Genomic DNA, 20394 nt, shown 5'->3' with positions numbered 1-20394 from the left:
AGGTAATTCACTTTTTTTTTTGTTTTTAACAAAATACTGCGGTATTATAAAAAATGTTTAGTCTCAGAATCTTGCCGAATAAATTTCATTACTTATTCATCGAACTGTTTCATTCATTATTCTTCTTCTGGCTGTCTAAAAATAAATAAAAGTAGCACACCTTATTAAAGATTTGCAAACAATTTTAAAATATTTACAAAACTATTTTATATTGTGTTCATCAAAATCATTTACTAATTAAAATTTCAACATTAAGTAAATAGCAGTAAACGGGCGGCTTGTTTTTGTCGCAAATAGGATGTTCACAATTTCTTAGGAGTTTTAAAATACATAAATTATATTGAAATCCTTAAAAGTTATTTTAGTATTATAAAATTATAGAGTTGCCTTGTATCAAAGTATCAATATTAATTTAATTTGTTTTGATGTATCCGAAAAAAAATGGTGACTACATACATATATTTTAACGAAACATAAATAAAAGAAATGAAGACAAAATGATACATTGAATAAAAAAAAAAAAAAAAAATATCTACCATAAAGTGGATTTGAACCCTTAAGTGCAAAACAATCTATGTAAGGGCATAAGCCTTATCCATCTCAGCTATCCGAAGAACAGGATGTAATCCCTTCGAAGTCACATATGTTCATGGATATCCTCCGGAGCTTGTCTTACAGTTTACAGAAGTTAGGATGTGTGAAATTAATAAATTAGTGGTTAATTTTTTGAAAACATAAATGGATTTGGGAATTTTAAGAGTACGGGAGAGTCAAAACATAATGTATTGAAATCAAAATTATGTGTATATAATTAATGAGCATTTAGTTCCACGATTTAATTAAATAAGATTTATGGATAACACTGAAGCCAGAGCGAGAGCAAGTCAGTTAAATATATACATATTATACATAGCATGTACTCAGTTGCAGAGTCCAAAGACTCTCAAAAAAGCAAAACTCGTGTCGTCGCTTGCTTTGGCTGTGCGTTCAGATATATACAGCTATATAGCCGATATTTCCACTCCTCTCCTCGTAGGCGCACATTCGGTATACCCCTTCCACGCGTCTCCAAAATGTGCGCCTATATGGACATTTCCACGCGAATCCACTCTTCTCATACCCCTACCGTGCTTCTCAAATAAAAAAAAAAATGTGCGCCTGGTTCGGCCGCTTGGCCGCGGCGGGGCGCTCGAACCACTGGAAAAAAGTGGGCACACTCCGTAGCATGGCAGTCAGCAATCTCCCTACTAATCTCTGCTTTCGTCTCCGACTCGCCCACACTGTCCCCGACCAGAGATCTCTGCCCCGACCGTCCCTGGATTGTAAGGTGAACGAATCTAACATCACGTGTGCGAACTTCACTTTACGTGGACATACTTCATTTGAAAAAGTAGCGTTTTTCTTCAAAATTCCTAACCTTATATCCACGTAATTACGTGGATTTGGTGCGAATAGACACAGCGAATTTAAAATGGATGACGAAGCGGAGACGTACAAACTCTGGCGCATCCGCAAGACGGTAATGCAGTTGTGCCACGACAGAGGTTATCTCGTCACCCAGGATGAATTGGATCAAACCTTGGAACAATTCAAGGAACAGTTTGGGGACAAGCCGAGCGAGAAAAGACCCTCGCGTAGTGACCTCATCGTTCTCGTGGCCCACAACGACGATCCTACGGATCAGTTGTTTGTTTTCTTTCCTGACGAGCCTAAGATCGGCATCAAGACCATCAAAACCTACTGTCAGCGCATGCAAGAGGAAAAGATACACAGGCAAGTGAACTTCTTTTTCACTAGGTTTAATGCAAACTTGTAATTGAGTACTGGGAATTTATATTGTTTTTCAGGGCTATCATTGTTGTTCAAACGGGAATGACTCCATCGGCCAAGCAATCGCTGGTTGACATGGCACCAAAATACATTCTGGAACAGTTTCTAGAGTCGGAGCTGTTGATCAATATAACAGAGCACGAGTTAGTGCCTGAGCACATTGTCTTGACTCCAGATGAGAAGGAAGAGCTGCTCAGCAGGTACAAATTGAAAGAAAACCAGCTCATGCGAATCCAAGTCCAAGATCCTGTGGCCAGGTACTTTGGACTGAAGAGAGGACAGGTGATAAAAATCATTCGTTCATCTGAAACTGCTGGTCGCTACATTTCTTACAGGCTAGTGTGTTGAATTATGATTTATTATTTATATTCATAATCACAACTTGTACATAAATTATATTTTTAGTCAAGTACTGCATAAGAGTAAGGATTATTTTTAAGGATGATATTTAATAAAGAAGATATTGATAATGCGTTGAAATAACACTTTATTAACCTATGATGTTTATGTTCCACGATGCATAATTTTTTTACGAGATATTTTACATTCTTCCAAAAGATATTATTTATCAACTACTTACGATAACCTATATGTTCAAAAGATGACAAAAATGAAAGATTCTTATGCAAGCCGCTACATAAATACATTTCACCTTAAACTGTACAACGGCCTTGTTTGTATTTTCCTCTTGGTCCGAGAATTTCATCGAATTTCAATTCCAGTTTGAAAAAATCATCACTACATTGTAATTATGACGTATAATAGATTTATAGTAAACTATCGAAGATTAAGAAATAGTGTAAAAAAGGTCTGAAGCTATTTATGCTCAAGTTACACTGAATTGCTTGACATGATGACAAGTAAGGCTGCTTAGCTAAACGTTTATTGCACACTTATAATAAATCACAAAAAAACTTATGATATACTATCGCAGCGTTTCTTATTTTTTCATTCGGTCTCAGTTGGAAATTGACAAACTACTCTAGGACGATTTGATTCCTGTTTTGGTGTGTATACATCGTTAAAGAAATTTGCAAATCGAGTCTCCAAAAAGTAAATATCAAATATTAAAAAATTCTATTTAAAATCGGTACACATGGAGTTTTTTTTATTTTACAGTTTCTCAAGTCTATTAATTACAAGTCGAATCAAAGTCTCATCCAAATGCTCAAACTTTCGTTTCTTTTCATTTTCCTGTTTTTTTTTTTTTTTCATTTATTGTGAATACAAATTCTAAAGCACCATCTAATGAACACGTTGCATAATGTAGGATAAGAATTTCAACTCGAGGCATCAAAAATTTTTTTTCATATTTCGCAAACTCCAAAGAGTTTTCAGCAGGAACTGTCTTTTATGCTTTGCAAATCTTTTACTCGAAAAAAAAAAAAAAAAAACTTTCAAACATTCTTCTGTTTTATTAACTTTCTTTTATTTTCTAGCTCAGTCGAATGAAACCTTAAACTTTACATACAAAGTGTTGAATCTTTTTTCTATATTTTACTCTGTTCGAGGGCTTGTGTGTGATAAGTAGTATCGATGAGAGAAGAAAGAAAACAAAAGAACATTCGTACGATTAATATAATATATTGGTATTAATAAAATGTAACATAACGCAATAATAATTAATTATTAATAATTACATGGTGGGGGGGGGGTAAGGCTTGGCTTGGAAAGGGGAAAAAAGACATAGCTAGACAATGATTGCATGGCAAAATGTTCGAGAGTACAAGAGTAAAAAGTGTAGGTATGTATATGTGTATTCATTATAAATCGCAGTATAATTATAAATAAGTAAGAAAAATGTACATTAAAATATAGCCTTGACCACACAATGGTGATGTATGTGATGTCAGTTTGCGAAAAATAATAGAACAGCAGAGAATCAATTCGTGCGCGTGTGTCTCTCGTTATTGGCTAATGTACATACACACATTGATCATCGTTCTTTAGCGCTTTTTCATTAACTTACATACAAAAAGATTCTTTTTTTTTTTTTTTTTTTTTTTAATAACACTACAAGAGCTGTAAATGTTTCCAGCCGTAAACGAATTTCCAGTGTTCGGTACTTGTAATCTCCAATGTACGATTATATTGCTTGCACACCATGATATTATTTCGTTAAGATATTAAGCATCGATCGGTAAAAATTATTCGCAAGATTAAATCAAAATATGCAATCTCGGGTTTTATTTGCATAGATTAAATGTTTATTATGTTTGCTTGCTTTCTACGAATAAAAATACACACAGCGACGCATACAATGATTTAAAATCGCTTTATTGTATCGGGACAGAAAAATAAAAGAACTCTTGGACAAACAATCCAAATACTGGACCAAAATTATATTAAACTGTATGAAAGAGACATGAAAGTTTGAATCTGCGTAAAAGATAAGAGAAGCCTTTATCAATTGTCGGTTGAGATCTGTGGTATATCATGAATACTTCGCATATTGTCAAGCCCACTTTGCGATTCAACTGAAAAGCAAAAAGTAAATTAAAAAAAAAGGCAGAGAAAAATAGATTTAAGCATTGAAAACTTACTCATCGCTGCAAGTTTTTTTGTGCACAGATTAAACCGTAAAGTGCGCTTAGCATTGTGTCATTCGTCTCCTTTGAAACATGCAAGAAAAAATATTTTACAGCCACGTCATTTCTTTCCTCCTGTTCATTCTTTCGTTAATATATAGATATATAGATTTTTGTATATTTATATATCGTTAATAATAAATGAGCATGATCGCGAACTTCAGTATGATTTTTTTTTTTTTTTTTATTTCCAACAGGCTAATATGTCAGCCCACGTGTTCTTATACATATGTAATAATCGTTACTTATTTTCATCCTTAAAAAATACATCCTAACGCTCCAGCATATAAAGTATTTTCTCGACTCTCCACAAAAAAAGCAACATCTTCATTATTTCCTTCCTTCATCGCCCAAGGGAGTTTCACACGTATACACTCCCTCTTGTCTTAATTAATCATAGCATCGATTGTACAACTCATTCACGCACGTTTTATACCAATATAAAATTACCGGTATCTCGTAAATACATTGTGATTTATTTTATCCGTGTCCATTGACATGTTTGTTTGTCCAAAGTGACTTGCATTCTTGTACAAAATCAATCAATCAGTTTGGATGATTCCATTGTTATTGTTTATGCTGCGAGTGTTTTACAATTTCAATACAAGTTCACAAATGACTGATCAACATAATTAGTCGGCGTACTTACATTCTAATACTACTAAAAAACACCAGCTGCTTAATACTTGGAAAGTCTCTGAGACATAACTCTCTCTACACAGAAATAAAAGGTATTCTACAATAATAAGCATAACCAAAAAATTGTTCAATCGATGCTCGGTCGTCATCAAGTTTCCAGCAGAAGAGGCAAATAAATTTTCTCTGCCGTCGTATACAAAAGCCAACGTTTTGTAACGTGCGGCGCGCACAAGTTTTCCCAACAATCGTACGGGATACCACATTTACAACGAACTTGCCCACTCCGGTCCGACATTTCTCTCAATTGGTGTACACGCATACCACGCCAGAAGCATAGACATCAGCATAAGCGTTCCAAAGTGCCGTTTGTCATTTCCGGGTATGCGTGTGTCTGTTTGTGAATGTTAACGACGACGTGTGAAGAAAAAAATGGCCCAAGTGCGGCTCGATCCGTACACGATAAAATATACATAGAAAGCACCGTACGATTGGGAGAAAATAAAAAAAAAACATCCACACGGTGAGTACAGTATCACGCTCGTATCACAAGAAATCTAAAAAGACTTTGTCGATTTTTCCAAAGTGGCGGATCGAGCCGCACTCGTTTTCGAAGAGTCCAACGCAGTACATCCATTTGATTTCCAAATCAATTCTCAAACTCGGTATAGGCCGTTTAATATTTGTTTTTCTTTTTCCTTTAAAATTAGACGAGCGAGCCTTTGAAGACGAAGCTGCGAGAAGCTATACGATTTTTATAATTTTCTTTTTTTTTTTTTTTTCCTCATTTTTTTCATGATTTTCACGAAGCTCCTGTAATTTCAAATGACTCGGCCAACCAGCCATCTTCAAGCCCGTCGGCGAGTCTCGTCCTCTGAATCATGGCGAGCGGCCCACCGTGACGCCTTTCGCTCGAGATCTGCACAAAAGTTGACAAAAAATATTAATTTACATTTCCTTATTCATTGAAGAAGCTGAAACCGGCAGCGACACGACCAAATACCAAAGAGTAGGACAGAGACCCTCAAGGGACATACAAATATTCTTTTAAAAAATCAAATTCAGTAAAAAAATACAAGTGTTGCAATTACTTTGAAAAGTAGTAAATGCCCCAATAACTGGATTAGACTTTTTTACCATCTGCACATGCACAAAAAACAACCCATCACTTTTTTATCGACTTATGTAAAATCTCAGTCGTCCACATACTTACTATTTTTACAATATTACTATATTTCTTAGAAAAAATATTTCATACGTAAACTTGATTGTTTAAGGTTTATCGTGTATATATAAATATCCGCAGTAATAGTCACTTTCTTTACTGTAAATGAATTTACCATATTTTATCAACGTTATCTCTGGACTTTATGGATTTTTGTATCCAAGTTTCGGAATTCCGAAGTTACCGAAAGTACAATTTGGTATCTGATGGTACTTCTGCTAGATTTAGCTTAATAATTTTGTAACCGCGAATTTACGTAGAAAAAAAAGTACCTAGGAGTGATAGGGGGTGACGTAGGTCGAGGGAAACAGTCCCTTCCTGGGACCGATTTCACCGTGCCACCAGTGCTGGTCCGTGCGTTCCGTCACGGTGATGACGTCGCCTCGCCTGAATTCGAGCTCACCCTGCTCCTGTGGCTTGAAGTCGTACAGGGCCTGGACCAAACACTGCAAAAGTACAAATAAAAAATTTTTTTTTATCATTTCGTCAATAACCTTTCGGAAAAAACCCTACATTTTGGGTGAAGAAAAAAAAAAGAAAAAACTTTTCGCAAAAACACGTAACAGCAAATCAAGCGGCTTTGTTTCTCATGTACCAGTGGTTTATCGAAAAACATACGTATACGTAACAACGTCGACGGCACTCAAGGCCGCGATTACTTTCGTAATTGCGCAGCGCTCGCTCGTATGTTTACATCGGGTTCTCTTTGCGTGTATCTTTGTTTTTTATTTTTCAGCGACTTTTTTTTTTCTCTTCGCATGTTGCAAAAGTCGCTGCTGATGTGGTTTTTTTTTAATTTCAAAAATTCGAGTGAAAAAGTAAAAACTATTTACTATCTGGATATTTTGTAGGAGTATTCGAAGAGAAATGATTATATCTTTTCCAAAACGCGTTTTTTTTTTTCTTTTTAATTAATTAATAAATTACGTGACTCCATGTTTCCCAAAATTGTCAGCTAATGGTCGTTGGATTGTTTAATCATGGACACGTAAATTATTTCTTTGTTGTCATGAACACTCGTAAAAAAACGATTGATACCGATCTTAGTGCTAATTGGCCAAGAAATTTGACTTTGTATATACCCTCGAAAAAACTTTATCAAAACGAAATGCTCGAATTTTTTTTAATTGTCCTGATAAAAATAACTTGTTTGAAGTGATTCTGAGCAATATTTAAATTCCTCTTTAACAAAGTAAACTTGGTACGCATGTAATTGGTATAAAAAGCAAATCGACACTGCCATTGCACCACAAATAACAGCATTATTGAGCAATTGAGTTTAAACAACTGAGTATTAAACCACCACGATCAAACAAAAAAAAAACAATTTATGAACAAATCTTACAAACAAGCGTGCTAAATCTGCGACAGAAATGTTTTTCACTCTACTTTTTTTAGAGAAAATCGTTCAGTGCCCATATGGTTGTTTCCGTGCATTTTATAAAACATGGAGATTCCGTTTCAACTACACGCTCTAAGGTACTTTTTTCATGTTATCGCTAATCATGTTTATGGTGATTGTGTGGAGCGTAGAAACTAGGTGGTGGGAGTTTCCGCTGTGGATGGTAAGAATTATCAAAACTGTTTTGATAAAACATGGTTGTCACATTGAGACGAGCAATATCGTGGAAAAGGGACTTTTGAATGTGTAACTTCTTACGGTATGTGTACGGACTTGGGCACTATTATTTTATGGGTTTTTAAACGCTTTAAAAGTATTGAGAAATTTATGCATTTTAGATGTTCAAGTTTATCGTAAAGTATTTGTAGGTGAAATTTTTTTCGCATAAACTATTTTTTCTTTCAATTTTTACTCCATTATTATTCCTTCAAAAAAATGTGTTACATATTGTGTTATAAGCAGTAAATAATACAAAAAATTTCGTAGACTTCTAACCAAAAAGATTCAGTATCACGTGACTGGAAATTTTTTAATTGTTTTGTATGATTGGTTGGGACATATAGAAAGTGGTTTGTTTAGTGGATTTTTTTACAAAAATCAATGATTGTATTGGAATAACTGAAATAAAGTGAGTACACAATATAAAAATGATCTGGAGTACACACTATTGGGTTTGTTAGTCGTCTTCAAAGAAACAATTGAGTAAAAAGCAGTTTTGTCAATTAAAGTTGATATATAGTCAAATTACATGTAATCTATAATTTTAATTTCAGAATAACATTCCCACGTTCCATGTGTTCTTCTGGAAACAATTTTTCTTCAATCATTATGTTTATTTGGTCAAATGCGACGTTTAAAAAAAGAGTCGACAATTGCATGCATTTCATTCGTTTATATAGTTTAAACGAGCGAAAAAGTGTAAGCAAAATTTTTATCTCCCTACGAGTAGTGCAGTGTGCAAGTGGGGTAGTAAAACATATTCCCAACAATAATTAGATAATATCGCATAAATTAATGGAAACCCATTATATTTTTTGGAATGTACTTGGACTGTACACACGAAAGGAAGATGAGGAAAAAAAAAAATTGTAATTCACCTCCTCGGCCACCATATCGCGTAGTTTGACGTCCTGGGAGCGGGACACCGAAGCCGTCCTGTGGTACTCGACGAGCTCGTTGAGACTACTGAACTTGACCACCCACAGGAAGAACTTTCCCTGGGCGTCCCGAAGGACTTTGAAGTGCTGCACGCCGTCCGAGCACCTGGAAAACAGAAACAAATGCGACCCTCGCACATTAGCGTATGCAAATAATTGGGATATTGGATTAGTTTCGCAAAACAACTCACTTGACGGACAGGGAAAAATCGCCGGGAGAACTTTCGCTGATCCTGATGAGGAAGGCACCCTCGTGTTTGTTCGAAAGAAGCTTCTCGGCGTCCGCTCGGGTTATTCTGCCGTAGTACCAACTGCAAATCGAAGGACAACGAAAAACATTACGTCAATCCCGCAAAACACGTGACTTTTTCTCTTTAACCGAATCATCATGTTGATTTCGATACTAATTTCTTTATTTTTTTTATTTTTACAGTAATTTTTCACTCGTCAGGGGTGTATGCACAAGACTTTTTTGACACACTCAAAATAACACTCGTACCATCAAGGTAAGTTGAAAAACATTCACAATTTTTGTATTTTATTACAAAATGTAAAAAATTTGAAAAAAAATTTCAATATTTATTAAAATTATTGTCATAAGCTGAGCTAAAAATAAAACAATCTTTTAATTAAATTTACTCTCAACTGTTTATTATTGAACGTTTCAAACGAAATACGTATGTCAGACTTCGTGTAATCATAAAAAGCGAAGGCACATTTCCAATTTGTAAAATAGAATGACAATACTCACTCGTGGCTCTTCATTTCGATATAGTTGCTGGGGATGAGTCCCTCCCGGGAGTCGAGCTCGGCTCGGTACCAATTCATATCGTCCTCCATGTTGAGGATCTGCAACGAAATATTCGACAAATTTTTATTTTTTTACCAAAAAAAAAAATTCAGGGTTTGGCAAACACTTTGGCTTCTGATACTGTATAACATCGCGATCTTCAATTACACGCAACGGCGATGAGCATCGACACTCAGATATTCGATGTATAGTTTCCAAACAGATACGTGCATTTATTCAAGCGACGCAAATATTTTATGTGAGCTTTTTTTGTTACTGGTTTTATTATACCATACTGTAAAATTTGTTAAAATGAAAGAACTAATAGATTTTCTTACAGTACACACTATTGAAAAATCGGCAAAACGAGAATTTTATTTTTAATCCCACACTATCTTGTGTCTGACGTATCTCTGTATAGTAGTAGTGCATATCATGATAATTTAAGGGAACGATTTCGCAATAAATACCCAAACGTGGTGGTCGTTCAAAAGAAAGGATAATTACGGATGGGGAGGGACAGAATCAAATAACGTCTAGACTGGTTTCGCGGAAAGGCCCTGTGACGTGAAGGAGATGGCACTGTCTGTTTGGCGAGAGAAAAGAGGGACGGGCGTCGATGAAAATCGGTGTACTCGTGGTGCGTGGAAAACAAAGGAAAACAACACTAAAGCCCGTGTGGACTACCGTTAAAAGTTTAAGAAGTACAATCATAACTTGGTACTGTTGTTTGCTTTTTGTAACTTTGACAGCTATTGGACAACTTTAGTGTTTTTTCCCTCAGACACAAAAAAACTAAAGTTAAGTTAAGTAACAAACTCAATTTAATATCTGTTTGATAATATAAATAATCACAAATAATACACAGATTAGGAATTGAATTTAAGTAAATTTTTACTTGATGAAACAAGTAATTTAATTTAAAAAATAAAACATTGATTTATTTTACCAAGTTTACATAGTCAAAATACGAATATGTGTGACATTAAACTAAGAGTATATTGAGACGCAAATAGTTATATTTTTCTTGGATATTGAGCTGCACTATTTAAGAGCCATTTTCGCACTATTTACTATTACTATTTACTGGCATCCCAGTGTTTTATCGGTATCCCAAGTAATGAAACCTTGTTTTTATATCTCAATTAAAAAAGATAAAGTAAGATATTGTTTCTAATTTTTTGAGAGGAATTCACAAAGAACAATATGATGGTTCAAGCAGTTTTTTTTTTAATTATAACATTTGTGATGATTAGTAATGGTACCTTTACATATACAGCTAGGAACCACGATTCTACCGATCCTCTAAAATTTTACAATGTCATCATTTGTTTTTAAATGACTTATAAAAAAACATACTTAGATAATTCAGACTTTTTCGAATTTTTTAAACAGTTTTTTTTATTACTAATTAAAATAATCATGTTTTATTTTATTTAACAATCAGCTAAATTATTTATTATGATTTACGACCAATGTATTTTTTTTAAACATTGATTTTATCACTCTATGTAAAAAGAAAACACTTATATAACTTTTATATATTACTCCATTCGATTGTCAGTAAGTCTGAAACACAAATTATTTTTTTTGAAAATTTTTATTATCAGTCAACAGAATAAGATAAAAAATGCGTATTAGAAAAAAAATGATTGCAATTTAGGATTCTTCAGTTATTATTCGGAAAACGATAATGTCAGGTACGACTAATTTATGAAAGCTCGGAATTCTGAAATGACAGATATTTAAGGCTATACATACAGTTTTAAAAATTATAATCAATTGTAAATTAGATGCATCTGACATAGCTTTGGAGTTGAAATGATTTTGTTAGTGTAAATTCATCAACTAAATAACTTGACTCAGTGATAAATTCAGGATTAAAATTTTTCTGAAAACAAATACACAGTTCAGAAAGTTTTTTCGTAACTTTTTTTTGCACTACTACATATAATTTTTATACTGTCAAAATCTTCATTTATCGAAAGTAATATTTAAAAAACGTAATACTTTTTGCTTTGACAAAAATATTGGTTATGCCTAAGGATTGAAAAAATACTGATTTAATAAAAAAAAATTATCCAAATACCCAGAAAAATGTAGAAAAAATTTCTTTACATCTATGTAGTTCTCGAAATACAAAAAAATAATAGGTATAGTACTCAAAATTCTACTATAACTTCATATCTACTAAATTATGTGAGTATTTGTATTTATATGCCAAGTAAGGAACTTGTTAAATCCTTTCGAAAGCTTTTTTTTTTAATTTTAATTATTTTTATACTTTATTTTATGATATTTCAAATATTTATATACAAAAAAGGGTGGAAATTTTAGATTTTTCTTCTTGTACTCTTGACTTAACTTAAAATTATGAAAGGCACACATTATGCTTGACTGGTGGAGTAGAAACTATGTAATCCTGAAAAACAAAAATAGGTTCTCTTTTTTGTTTCTAGTAAAAAAAAAAAAAAAAAAAAAAAGTTTTGCATATAAAACACCTACTACTAGGGGCCATTCTTTCGAGACGCGAACATCCAGTTTCTTACACTCAGATCTGTATAGAAAATACACCTGTGCTCCCGAAATTTTGCGCGCATCAGCTGTGCTTCTGAAATATACACCGCTACGCTAGGCAGTCCCAGATATAGTGGCCCATATAATATATTATACAATATCCAAGTACGAAACTAAATACCATTCGTTGTCTCTCACTTTCTCAGATACACTGTCGACCGAATCAAAAAGTAAAGCAACGGTGCAGGCAGCTGCTACCCCACTGTGTAGAGATTTAAATATTAAATGTACCGAGGTTTAGCTGAACCCTACAAAAAAAGATAGCTTGCCACTGAAGAACGTCCCTTGGATATTTTATCGAATAGTTTTTGTAGTTTTATGTGTGTTTTTGCATAAGTCGAGTACCATCATAAATAAACTAACCTAAGCTTTTGACATATAAACCATTACCATCACTACAATTTATGGTAATAACGAATATTATAACTTTTTAAATTATTTTTTATTTTCTTCAACTGATACGAGAACATTTTACAGTTATTACTTCATTTTTTTTGGAGCACCGATAATAATATTTATTTTTCTTGATATAAATCGCTGGCTATAAAAATTATATTAAAAAACCGAATGCCTGGATATTCCCTCAGATTCTTCATAATTTACAAGCATTGAAAATCATTTTTATAAAATAAATAAACATAAATATTGAAAAATGTTGTTTTAAGATCCACAACTCTTTGAAACCAAATTTATACGACCTCAGTATACAAAGAAAATTATTTTAAAAAGTACTCTGTGTGGGTATTACAATCATTATTATTTTTTTTTTCTTCATTCAGTAAAAACAACGAGTATTCCTGTTATTTGAGGAATAAATTTTTTTTTTTCTACTTTATTTAATATCCTCACTTGTAGCCTAAAAAAATATTGTTGATCGAAAATTTGTTTTTGTTTTGATTGATAGCGCATTCGCTTCTAAAACACAATTCACGCGTGTATGTAAGTACTAAAAACACGCGAAACCAACTATCCACAACTGCGCTCGATGCGCATCACGGGACGCGCGCCTTATTTTAGAACACAAAACAAAAGCTCCTTCCCTTAAGACAGAAAAAAAAAAAAAAAAAAAAAAAAAAAAAAAAGCGAGAGGAAGAAAGCCGGGGAATCCCAGACACTCAACGGCAGAGGAGACGAAAGCGCGCTCACGGTATTTAAAGAGAGACCCATAGCCCACACTCCAATCGAAGTCGAGTGAGAGGGAAAATTGGAGGAAAAATAAGAGAAAACAAACAAAAACAAAAAAAAATTATATTCCTCGCCACTATAATTATACACGTACACTTTCGGACGGTAAAAATAGGCGCGTGAACTGTAACGCGAAGCTTCGGAATAGCGCGAAAACGAGAGGGACGGAAGGAAAGGAAAGTGTTCCATTTGCCGAGTACTTATATTGTATACGGCGCGTCGAAAAACACACGACTAATGAGAAAAACGGAGAAGCCGGATATACGCGTTGAAGAGAGCTCCAATGATGTTGTTGCAAACGACGAGGACGGGGAGAGCGCAAAAAATGCCGTTTTATTAGCACATAATATGTGTACACACACGCACTCGCGCGCTGTTCATTGATTAACAGTTTCTTGTTTTCTCCCTAACGAGATGGATACTTTTTTTTTTTTTTTTTTTTTTTTACAGATTTTCGAGTCGTAGGTGGTATTGAAACAGTTCCGAGGAAAATGACGATTAATTAAAAAATACGCATGTACACATAGGTACATATATATATGTATAAGCGAACCACATTGCGTCACGGCCGCTTTCGAGAAGAGAATTTTTTTTCTCTCCTTTTCGCGATATCGTACGTGTGTAAGTATTCTAGTGTGGTGTTTGCGTGCTATATATAGATATGCGATACAGGAGCGGGGCATGCGTCATCGGCGCCGATGCTTGCCATACACATCATTTCATCGGTTTTACCTGTCGAATGTGGGTATTAATTATGCATATCAATACATCCTATGCGAGACGATCTTTTTACAGCTCAAGTGGGTATGTAGAGATAAATAAATGAATAATGTGATTATGACGTTATTGAGCTTCCCTTTTCCCCGTTTTATTCGCAGAATATTGGTACGAATAGATGGAAATCATTTGTGTGAGTTTAAAAAAAAAAAAATGTGATACTCGGCGTAAGGTGCACAAAATGATGATGCTCCAACAACAAAAGAGCACGTCCTACTTATAAACGCGAGAGTATAAAAAGGAGGAAAGAAGAAACGCAACAACAATAGCACTCGTGGTGTTTTCTTTTTTTCGCGTCTCTCCCCTAATCCAAACACCCTCGTTCTCTCAGTCATCCCTTTTCTTCTTCAACATCATCCAGTGTCCTCGCCCAAAAAAAAAAAAAAAAGAAGAAGAAAGCGGGGGAGAGAGAAAATACACCTCGCACATTCCTTCTCTCCTTGTATACGTAGTACCCCATACAAATCTTCTACTGCTACCTACGTGCGTGAAAAAAAAAAAAAAAAGGAATAGAACAAGAATTGGTCTTCATCGTCCACATTATGTGTGTACAAAGTGCACGTGTGGGTGTATAATACATATATATATAAATTATAAGCAGCAGTGGTTCTCTCTTGGAAAGTTCGGGATATATATCAGAGAGCGAGCTCGCGGGGGAGGGGCATCCAGCGTGAGCAACAGTGCACACGGGAGAGAGAGAGCAGAGAGAAAGAAAGAGAAGGCTGGACGAGGAGAGAAGAAAGAGGAGGAGGACGAGGGGTCAAGAGACTTCCCGAGAGCACCAGCCAGGCGACGACGAACTCGCGAACGAACATCTCTCTGTTGCTTCCACACGCGTCACACGGGGGAACTTTTCTTCCCCCCTTTTTATCTCGGGTCCCCGGGAGTACTGGGCAACTAATATTTTTTACATTGTTCTCGGCGCACTTAAATGGGGTTTGATGCTCCAGTTTTGGGGCAAAAAAAAAGAAAGAAAACTAAGAGAGGGCGCGCGCGAGAGAGATAAATAAAAATATTACGCCAGACAAAGGGAGAGCTTCCTTCCACCGTCTTTTTTTTTTTTTTTTTTTTTTTTTTTTTTGTTTTCTTTCCTCCAGACGTCGTGTTAAATTATTTTCCAATGGGCAAAGAGAGTCAAGCTGCGTGTATATACAAGAACGAGGGGGGGCTACCAACTGTACCTTTTCGTTTGGTTTATCGGCACACACTGTAGACAACTCTTGCGTCGTTCGTCAAAGCATTTATTATTATTGTTATCATTGCTATCTATTGCCAAGCAGTAGACGTGTTGTAACTGGTTGTAAGCTATACTTAAACACTGATGTGTGCTCCGAAACTCTCGCGGGTGTATGCATACACGTATAGCAGACAAATGATAAGAAAATACATATACTGCACTTTTATAATATGCGCACCGTACAATTATAAGTTGTGTGTACTAACCTTCAACACTTGAGATCTCCGGAAACTCAGCTCGTCCTCGGCAGTCGCGGTGAAATCGTGCTTGGCTATCGCCTCCATGGCTACTTGTGTTTTTTTTTTCTTTTTTTTTTTTTCGTGTGCCGATAATTCTATTTCACGAGTGATTTATTTTTTTTATTTTTTTATAGGTTAGGCGACACCGTGCTGCTACGGCACCACTGTCTCCGAGGACTCTTTATTTATTTTTTTTTCCTCAACCCCCCCTGCGATAAACACACGCGAGCACTTTAGGGGTACTATGAATTTTGCTCTGGGAGGCTCTTCTTCTGGAAGAGGCGCACTGCCTCCCCGCACTATACGTGCATTTATGTACACACAGACGCGGGCACGGACACCCAGTATATGCGTGTGTCTGTGCGCCTACTGTAGTGTTACGCACGTATACGCACTCGCGAACTTTCTCTCCCTCTTTTTAGTACACTTATTGTTTTTTAACAAAGTAAAAAGTCGCACTTTTTTGTAACAGAGTGTATGTATTAAGTGTTATTGCATAGGCAACTAAAAAAAAAAAAAAACAACAACAATGTAACGATACACTATGCGAGGGAGAGAGATGGCCGATAGAGTTCCTCTCTCGTGTGACGACGTCCACGGGAGGAGAGACGACGGTGGCTACTACTACTGTGCTCTCTGTTGCCGCTGCATCTCCTCCTCCTTCTCCTCTCTTTCGTCAGCTTTTCGTGCTCGGCTCAGTGACGCCCTCTTTGCTCGCTCTCTTTTCCGCTTTTTCTTATACTATGAGTATTAACATCGTAGAACAATATGTTTTATTTGTTTTTTATTTAATTCAAATTTTACTTTTAAAAAACATTCAAATAATCAATAATTCATCGTGTGATTTTTCCCTCAATTTTTATGCAAAATCATCAAACTTGTCTATCACATTTGTTTAGTGTTTCACGTGCACTTGTTACCAGGTAATGTCGAATTGCTTATATTACCTAATGTAAATTGTCGCCCGCAGCATTTTTGTTCTCTTATATACGTAGAACAAAATGTTATACTTTGTTAACGCGTGGAGTGACCATCAGATTACGAGATGTTTATTAAAAAATGTAACTATATTCCGTTAAAAAACGGTTGAACGACAGCGTATATTTGAATTTTTGACAAATTCGAAATCGTCGTTCTATTCGATCGTTATCTAAGAGAGCTTTTAATGACGTAAGTAGAATAATGTAGTAAAAGTACACGCATGTTTCGGTGTACCTATAACGGGCACTTCGAGTACGATAAGAAAATGATTAGTACATATACTTTTTTTTTAATCGATAAAATGCGTTCATCTTTATCTTTATGAGCTGTTTGTCCAATGGAGTTTCTCGATGAAATTGTGACGTAAATTGTGTTTTGGAGATGATTAAATTATGCGTATGCATCGGCAGCTGAGATTAAGAACGAATCGTTTCGTTTCTAAAATTCAAAAACGTATCCTCCCATTTTTAAACTTCAAAAAAACATCTTAATGTTCTTTCGAGTACTCAATAACTAATTTTAAAATAATAGTACATGTAACTTTTTTTTTCTTGTTTTCATTTGTATGCATCAGAGAATACGATTGTACTTTTTTAAAATTTATAAAATTAACTCTAAAACTCAGTTTTTACCCATAAACTAGAAACAAAAAATTATACAGTTTACTGAAATCCATACCAACCGTGCATCAGAAATTGAATGAAATCAAAAGAGAAAGCTTGAAAGTTCTCAGAGTTTCGAACAACTCTACAAAACGACAGTTACATTCGATAAGCTCGCGTTCCATTAGCCGTTATGAGTCATGATCATCGTTCCACATTCTCCAAACTTTTAAACTTAATTTCCATATTTTTTTCTAATCTACCAATGTTCAATAAAAAAAAAAATCTAAAAAAGATCGTCTTTAATCACATACTCGTTAATTCAAACACGTCCAATACATAAACACATGCCATGACGATAAATTACGTGCAAGACAATGGTGTTTTTTAAATTTTTTTGTAAAATGAATAATTTCCCAACACACGTTTGATCGTCCCAAGTGCCGTGACAGTGCCACGTGACGATAATTGATACACTGCACACAGGACCCGCGTTTTACGGCTCTCTTCTATACCTATGTATATTTCTCATATTATATGTTGTATACCCGCACTAGGGGCACTTACATATATATATGTACTAACATAAATACACGGTGCACACGTGCACTCGTGGGTCTTTGAACGAAGAGTACGAGTCGCTCTTGAGGGATAATGTTGAACGATGGATGCACTCCTTGGGTGGTCCTCTGTTGTTGTTTATTTTTCCAAGCTAATTGGTGTGCTGCATTGAGCTTTGATTTGTTTTTTTTTTTTTTTTTTTTTTTTTTTTTTTACAGCAGCATTTATTTATTTATTTTTTTTTTTTTTCATACAACATATTATTGATTTTATGCATCAGTTCGTCGATTGGATCATCACGTCTGTATACATAAATCTAAATTTGTTCTATAGAATTTGGTTGTAAAACAAAAACAAAATGCAGATCAAAAGTTATCCCGACGCTGGTTTTGATCATTTGCTTTGTACACTTTGTGGATTTTTTTTCTCCCATTAATTGCTGTGCAGGTTTTACGTAACAGCCAAATACATTCCCTGTATATTTTTTTTTGAGCAAGTACTCAATTTTTTTTTTTTGGTTCAAAGTTTGAAAAATCTAAAGGTAATAGAAAAAAGGAAAAAAAAAAAAAAAAAAAAAAAAATGATTCTCCCAACGAGACAGGATGTTTGTTTCGCTCAACGCGTGCCGTAGAACCGGATCCCCCGAGCAGCAGCGGATTTTGCACTCATAGTTGCGTATTACGCAACACCAAGTTCCGTTCGAACTGTTATAATGTCGTGCAGAGATGCTATTTTACAAAGTGATGGATGCGACTTTCCTCGTAATAACAAAAATGATTCATATATGATACAGAAGTGGAAGATATGACAGATGTGCACGCGAGCAGCTTCCGCTTTCTTGGGTCCAATGAAAAGCTCGTGAGTTCCCTTTCTTCGTTTGCTCTTTGCGTTTTTGTTTCGTCAAAAATGGGAAAATCGTATTTTTTTTATGTGATTCATTATTTTTGTACTGTCGTGCGATGTTTTCAATAATATGTATTGTATTGCAGATCGATAAGAGTAAAAAGCTGCGTGGGGTTAGCTCGTGACACGCGATTGCGAGGGTAAATGATTTTTTTTACAATCCGTTTACTCGTTATCTGGCTATTGTGGTGCCCTCTTAGAATCGTCGATTACGCGAAACACGAATCATTTTTTTTCTTAGACTTTGATTTGTTTCTTTTTTTTTGTGTTTTTTTTTTGTGTTTTTTTTTTTTAATCAGTGTATACTTATTTTGGGATATCATTTGTTTTTCATGACTTTTGAACTATTTTTTTTTTATGATTAAAAAAAATGTTTAATTTAATACGACTCTTGAATCAATTGAATCAATTACTTTTCATTAGATACATACATAGCAATATATACTTAAAAGAGTATCTATGTAGTTATTGCGTTGAAATATCAATATTTTCAGAATTAAATATTCGGTTAATCGATCTTGTATTTCTATAATTAAACTATACGTGAATTTTTGAGATATTAGTATTTTAATGTTTCATATTAAATTTTATTCAAATACATTTACGAAATTTGCTTTCAATACGAATAAATATTTTTCTAACGATGACTGATTGTATTGTTTGCTTTTTTCACCCAGTTGGAATTTCAATTGTGTACGAGAGCAAACTAACTTCCTTAATGAAAGAGTCGTTTGATTCAGATAAAATCGCTGGCAGCAAAAATACATTCGTAACAAGGCACATGTAGACTTGGACACAATTACTTTATGGATTTTTAAAACCCTTTTTTTTCAATAAAATTGCATTCTTTTTGCTGAAAAAAAATTTTCTACATCACTAAGTATACATAATATATTATTAAGAAAAAATTTTTTCCTGACAGATAAGTGCAATAAATTATAATTATCAAAGTTTATTACATAGTACTTAATACCAAATATTTAAATACCTTTTTAAACAATTTGACTGTTTTTTTTCTATTAAATTATAGTGCATTACTCTTGCTCGAAAAAATTGTGTCAAGTACTATGTTATTGTAATTTAAAAAAAAGCTTTATTGTTCAAATAATGCATTATACTTTGAGTAAAAAAAGTATTTTAAAAAATTTATAAAGTTCCACATCTGGCAAAATCTGTTTTATGCACATATTGAGACAAAATTCTCCCATACACCTTTTTCCTTTTTCTCATGTACCTATCGATGATTCAAGAACAATAGGCATGGTTTTAATAATTAAATGATTACTCTTGTCATAATTTGTTACAAAAAATCATTCGTATTATTATGGAACACCGTGACCAACAGAGTAATTTGATTATAATTTTTTCTCATTCGATCACAAGCGGACACCCCACGATTCGAATAGGACACTCGTGAGACTCTTTGACGCAAAAAAAATTTTCTTTCCATCACCACGTATACACCACAGCTCCCCATTTTGGCCGTTAACGCACTGACAACCGAGAAAAGTTAATATATGACCCCTCTCGAATATCCCTTTCATAAATATATTCCAACGAAATCTCAAGACACAAGTACAAATGAATCCCCACGTCGCGCTTAGTAGAAACTCTCGCTTATATGAAATTGAAAGTTTTCCAAGATAAGCCGAGGAGAGCACTCGAGCGCAGAAGAAAGCGTATACAGTAAGTACACTCGAGGGC

The 20394-nt window shown here is 34.5% G+C and overlaps 2 protein-coding genes across 2 annotated transcripts; one reads left to right on the top strand and one right to left on the bottom strand.

Annotated features, from left to right (window-relative positions):
• Positions 1–1263: 1263 nt before the first annotated feature.
• On the top strand, positions 1264–2338 carry Rpb5 (DNA-directed RNA polymerases I, II, and III subunit Rpb5). The gene is made up of 2 exons (XM_089595579.1): positions 1264–1773; positions 1848–2338. Exons 1-2 carry the CDS (start codon positions 1472–1474, stop codon positions 2176–2178), a joined length of 633 nt encoding a protein of 210 aa, XP_089451705.1. The 5' UTR covers positions 1264–1471; the 3' UTR covers positions 2179–2338.
• Positions 2339–3394: 1056 nt separating this feature from the next.
• On the bottom strand, positions 3395–16280 carry drk (growth factor receptor-bound protein 2 drk). The gene is made up of 6 exons (XM_014357119.2): positions 15611–16280; positions 9590–9687; positions 9030–9149; positions 8779–8944; positions 6552–6725; positions 3395–5973 (listed from the first exon to the last, which is right to left on the bottom strand). Exons 1-5 carry the CDS (start codon positions 15686–15688, stop codon positions 6552–6554), a joined length of 636 nt encoding a protein of 211 aa, XP_014212605.1. The 5' UTR covers positions 15689–16280; the 3' UTR covers positions 3395–5973.
• Between the last annotated feature and the right edge of the window lie 4114 nt (positions 16281–20394).

This window comes from Copidosoma floridanum, unplaced genomic scaffold (genome assembly GCF_036245765.1).
Source record: "Copidosoma floridanum isolate Cflo_tuat_1 unplaced genomic scaffold, Cflo_Japanese_pri ptg000025l, whole genome shotgun sequence".
In the NCBI taxonomy this organism is placed as follows: Eukaryota; Metazoa; Arthropoda; class Insecta; order Hymenoptera; family Encyrtidae; genus Copidosoma; species Copidosoma floridanum.
Note: the sequence above shows the minus strand (reverse complement) of the source record. Positions and strands in the feature narration are given on the sequence as shown.

Excerpts from the sequence above, each read along its gene's own strand:
- drk (XM_014357119.2), bottom strand. The coding sequence starts at position 15,688 with ATGGAGGCGATAGCCAAGCACGATTTCACCGCGACTGCCGAGGACGAG. Across the intron at positions 9,688-15,610 it reads GGAGATCTCAAGTGTTGAAG|ATCCTCAACATGGAGGACGA; the intron begins GTTAGTACACAC and ends ATTTCGTTGCAG. Across the intron at positions 8,945-9,029 it reads GATTTTTCCCTGTCCGTCAA|GTGCTCGGACGGCGTGCAGC; the intron begins GTGAGTTGTTTT and ends TCTGTTTTCCAG.
- Rpb5 (XM_089595579.1), top strand. The coding sequence starts at position 1,472 with ATGGATGACGAAGCGGAGACGTACAAACTCTGGCGCATCCGCAAGACG. Across the intron at positions 1,774-1,847 it reads CAAGAGGAAAAGATACACAG|GGCTATCATTGTTGTTCAAA; the intron begins GCAAGTGAACTT and ends ATTGTTTTTCAG.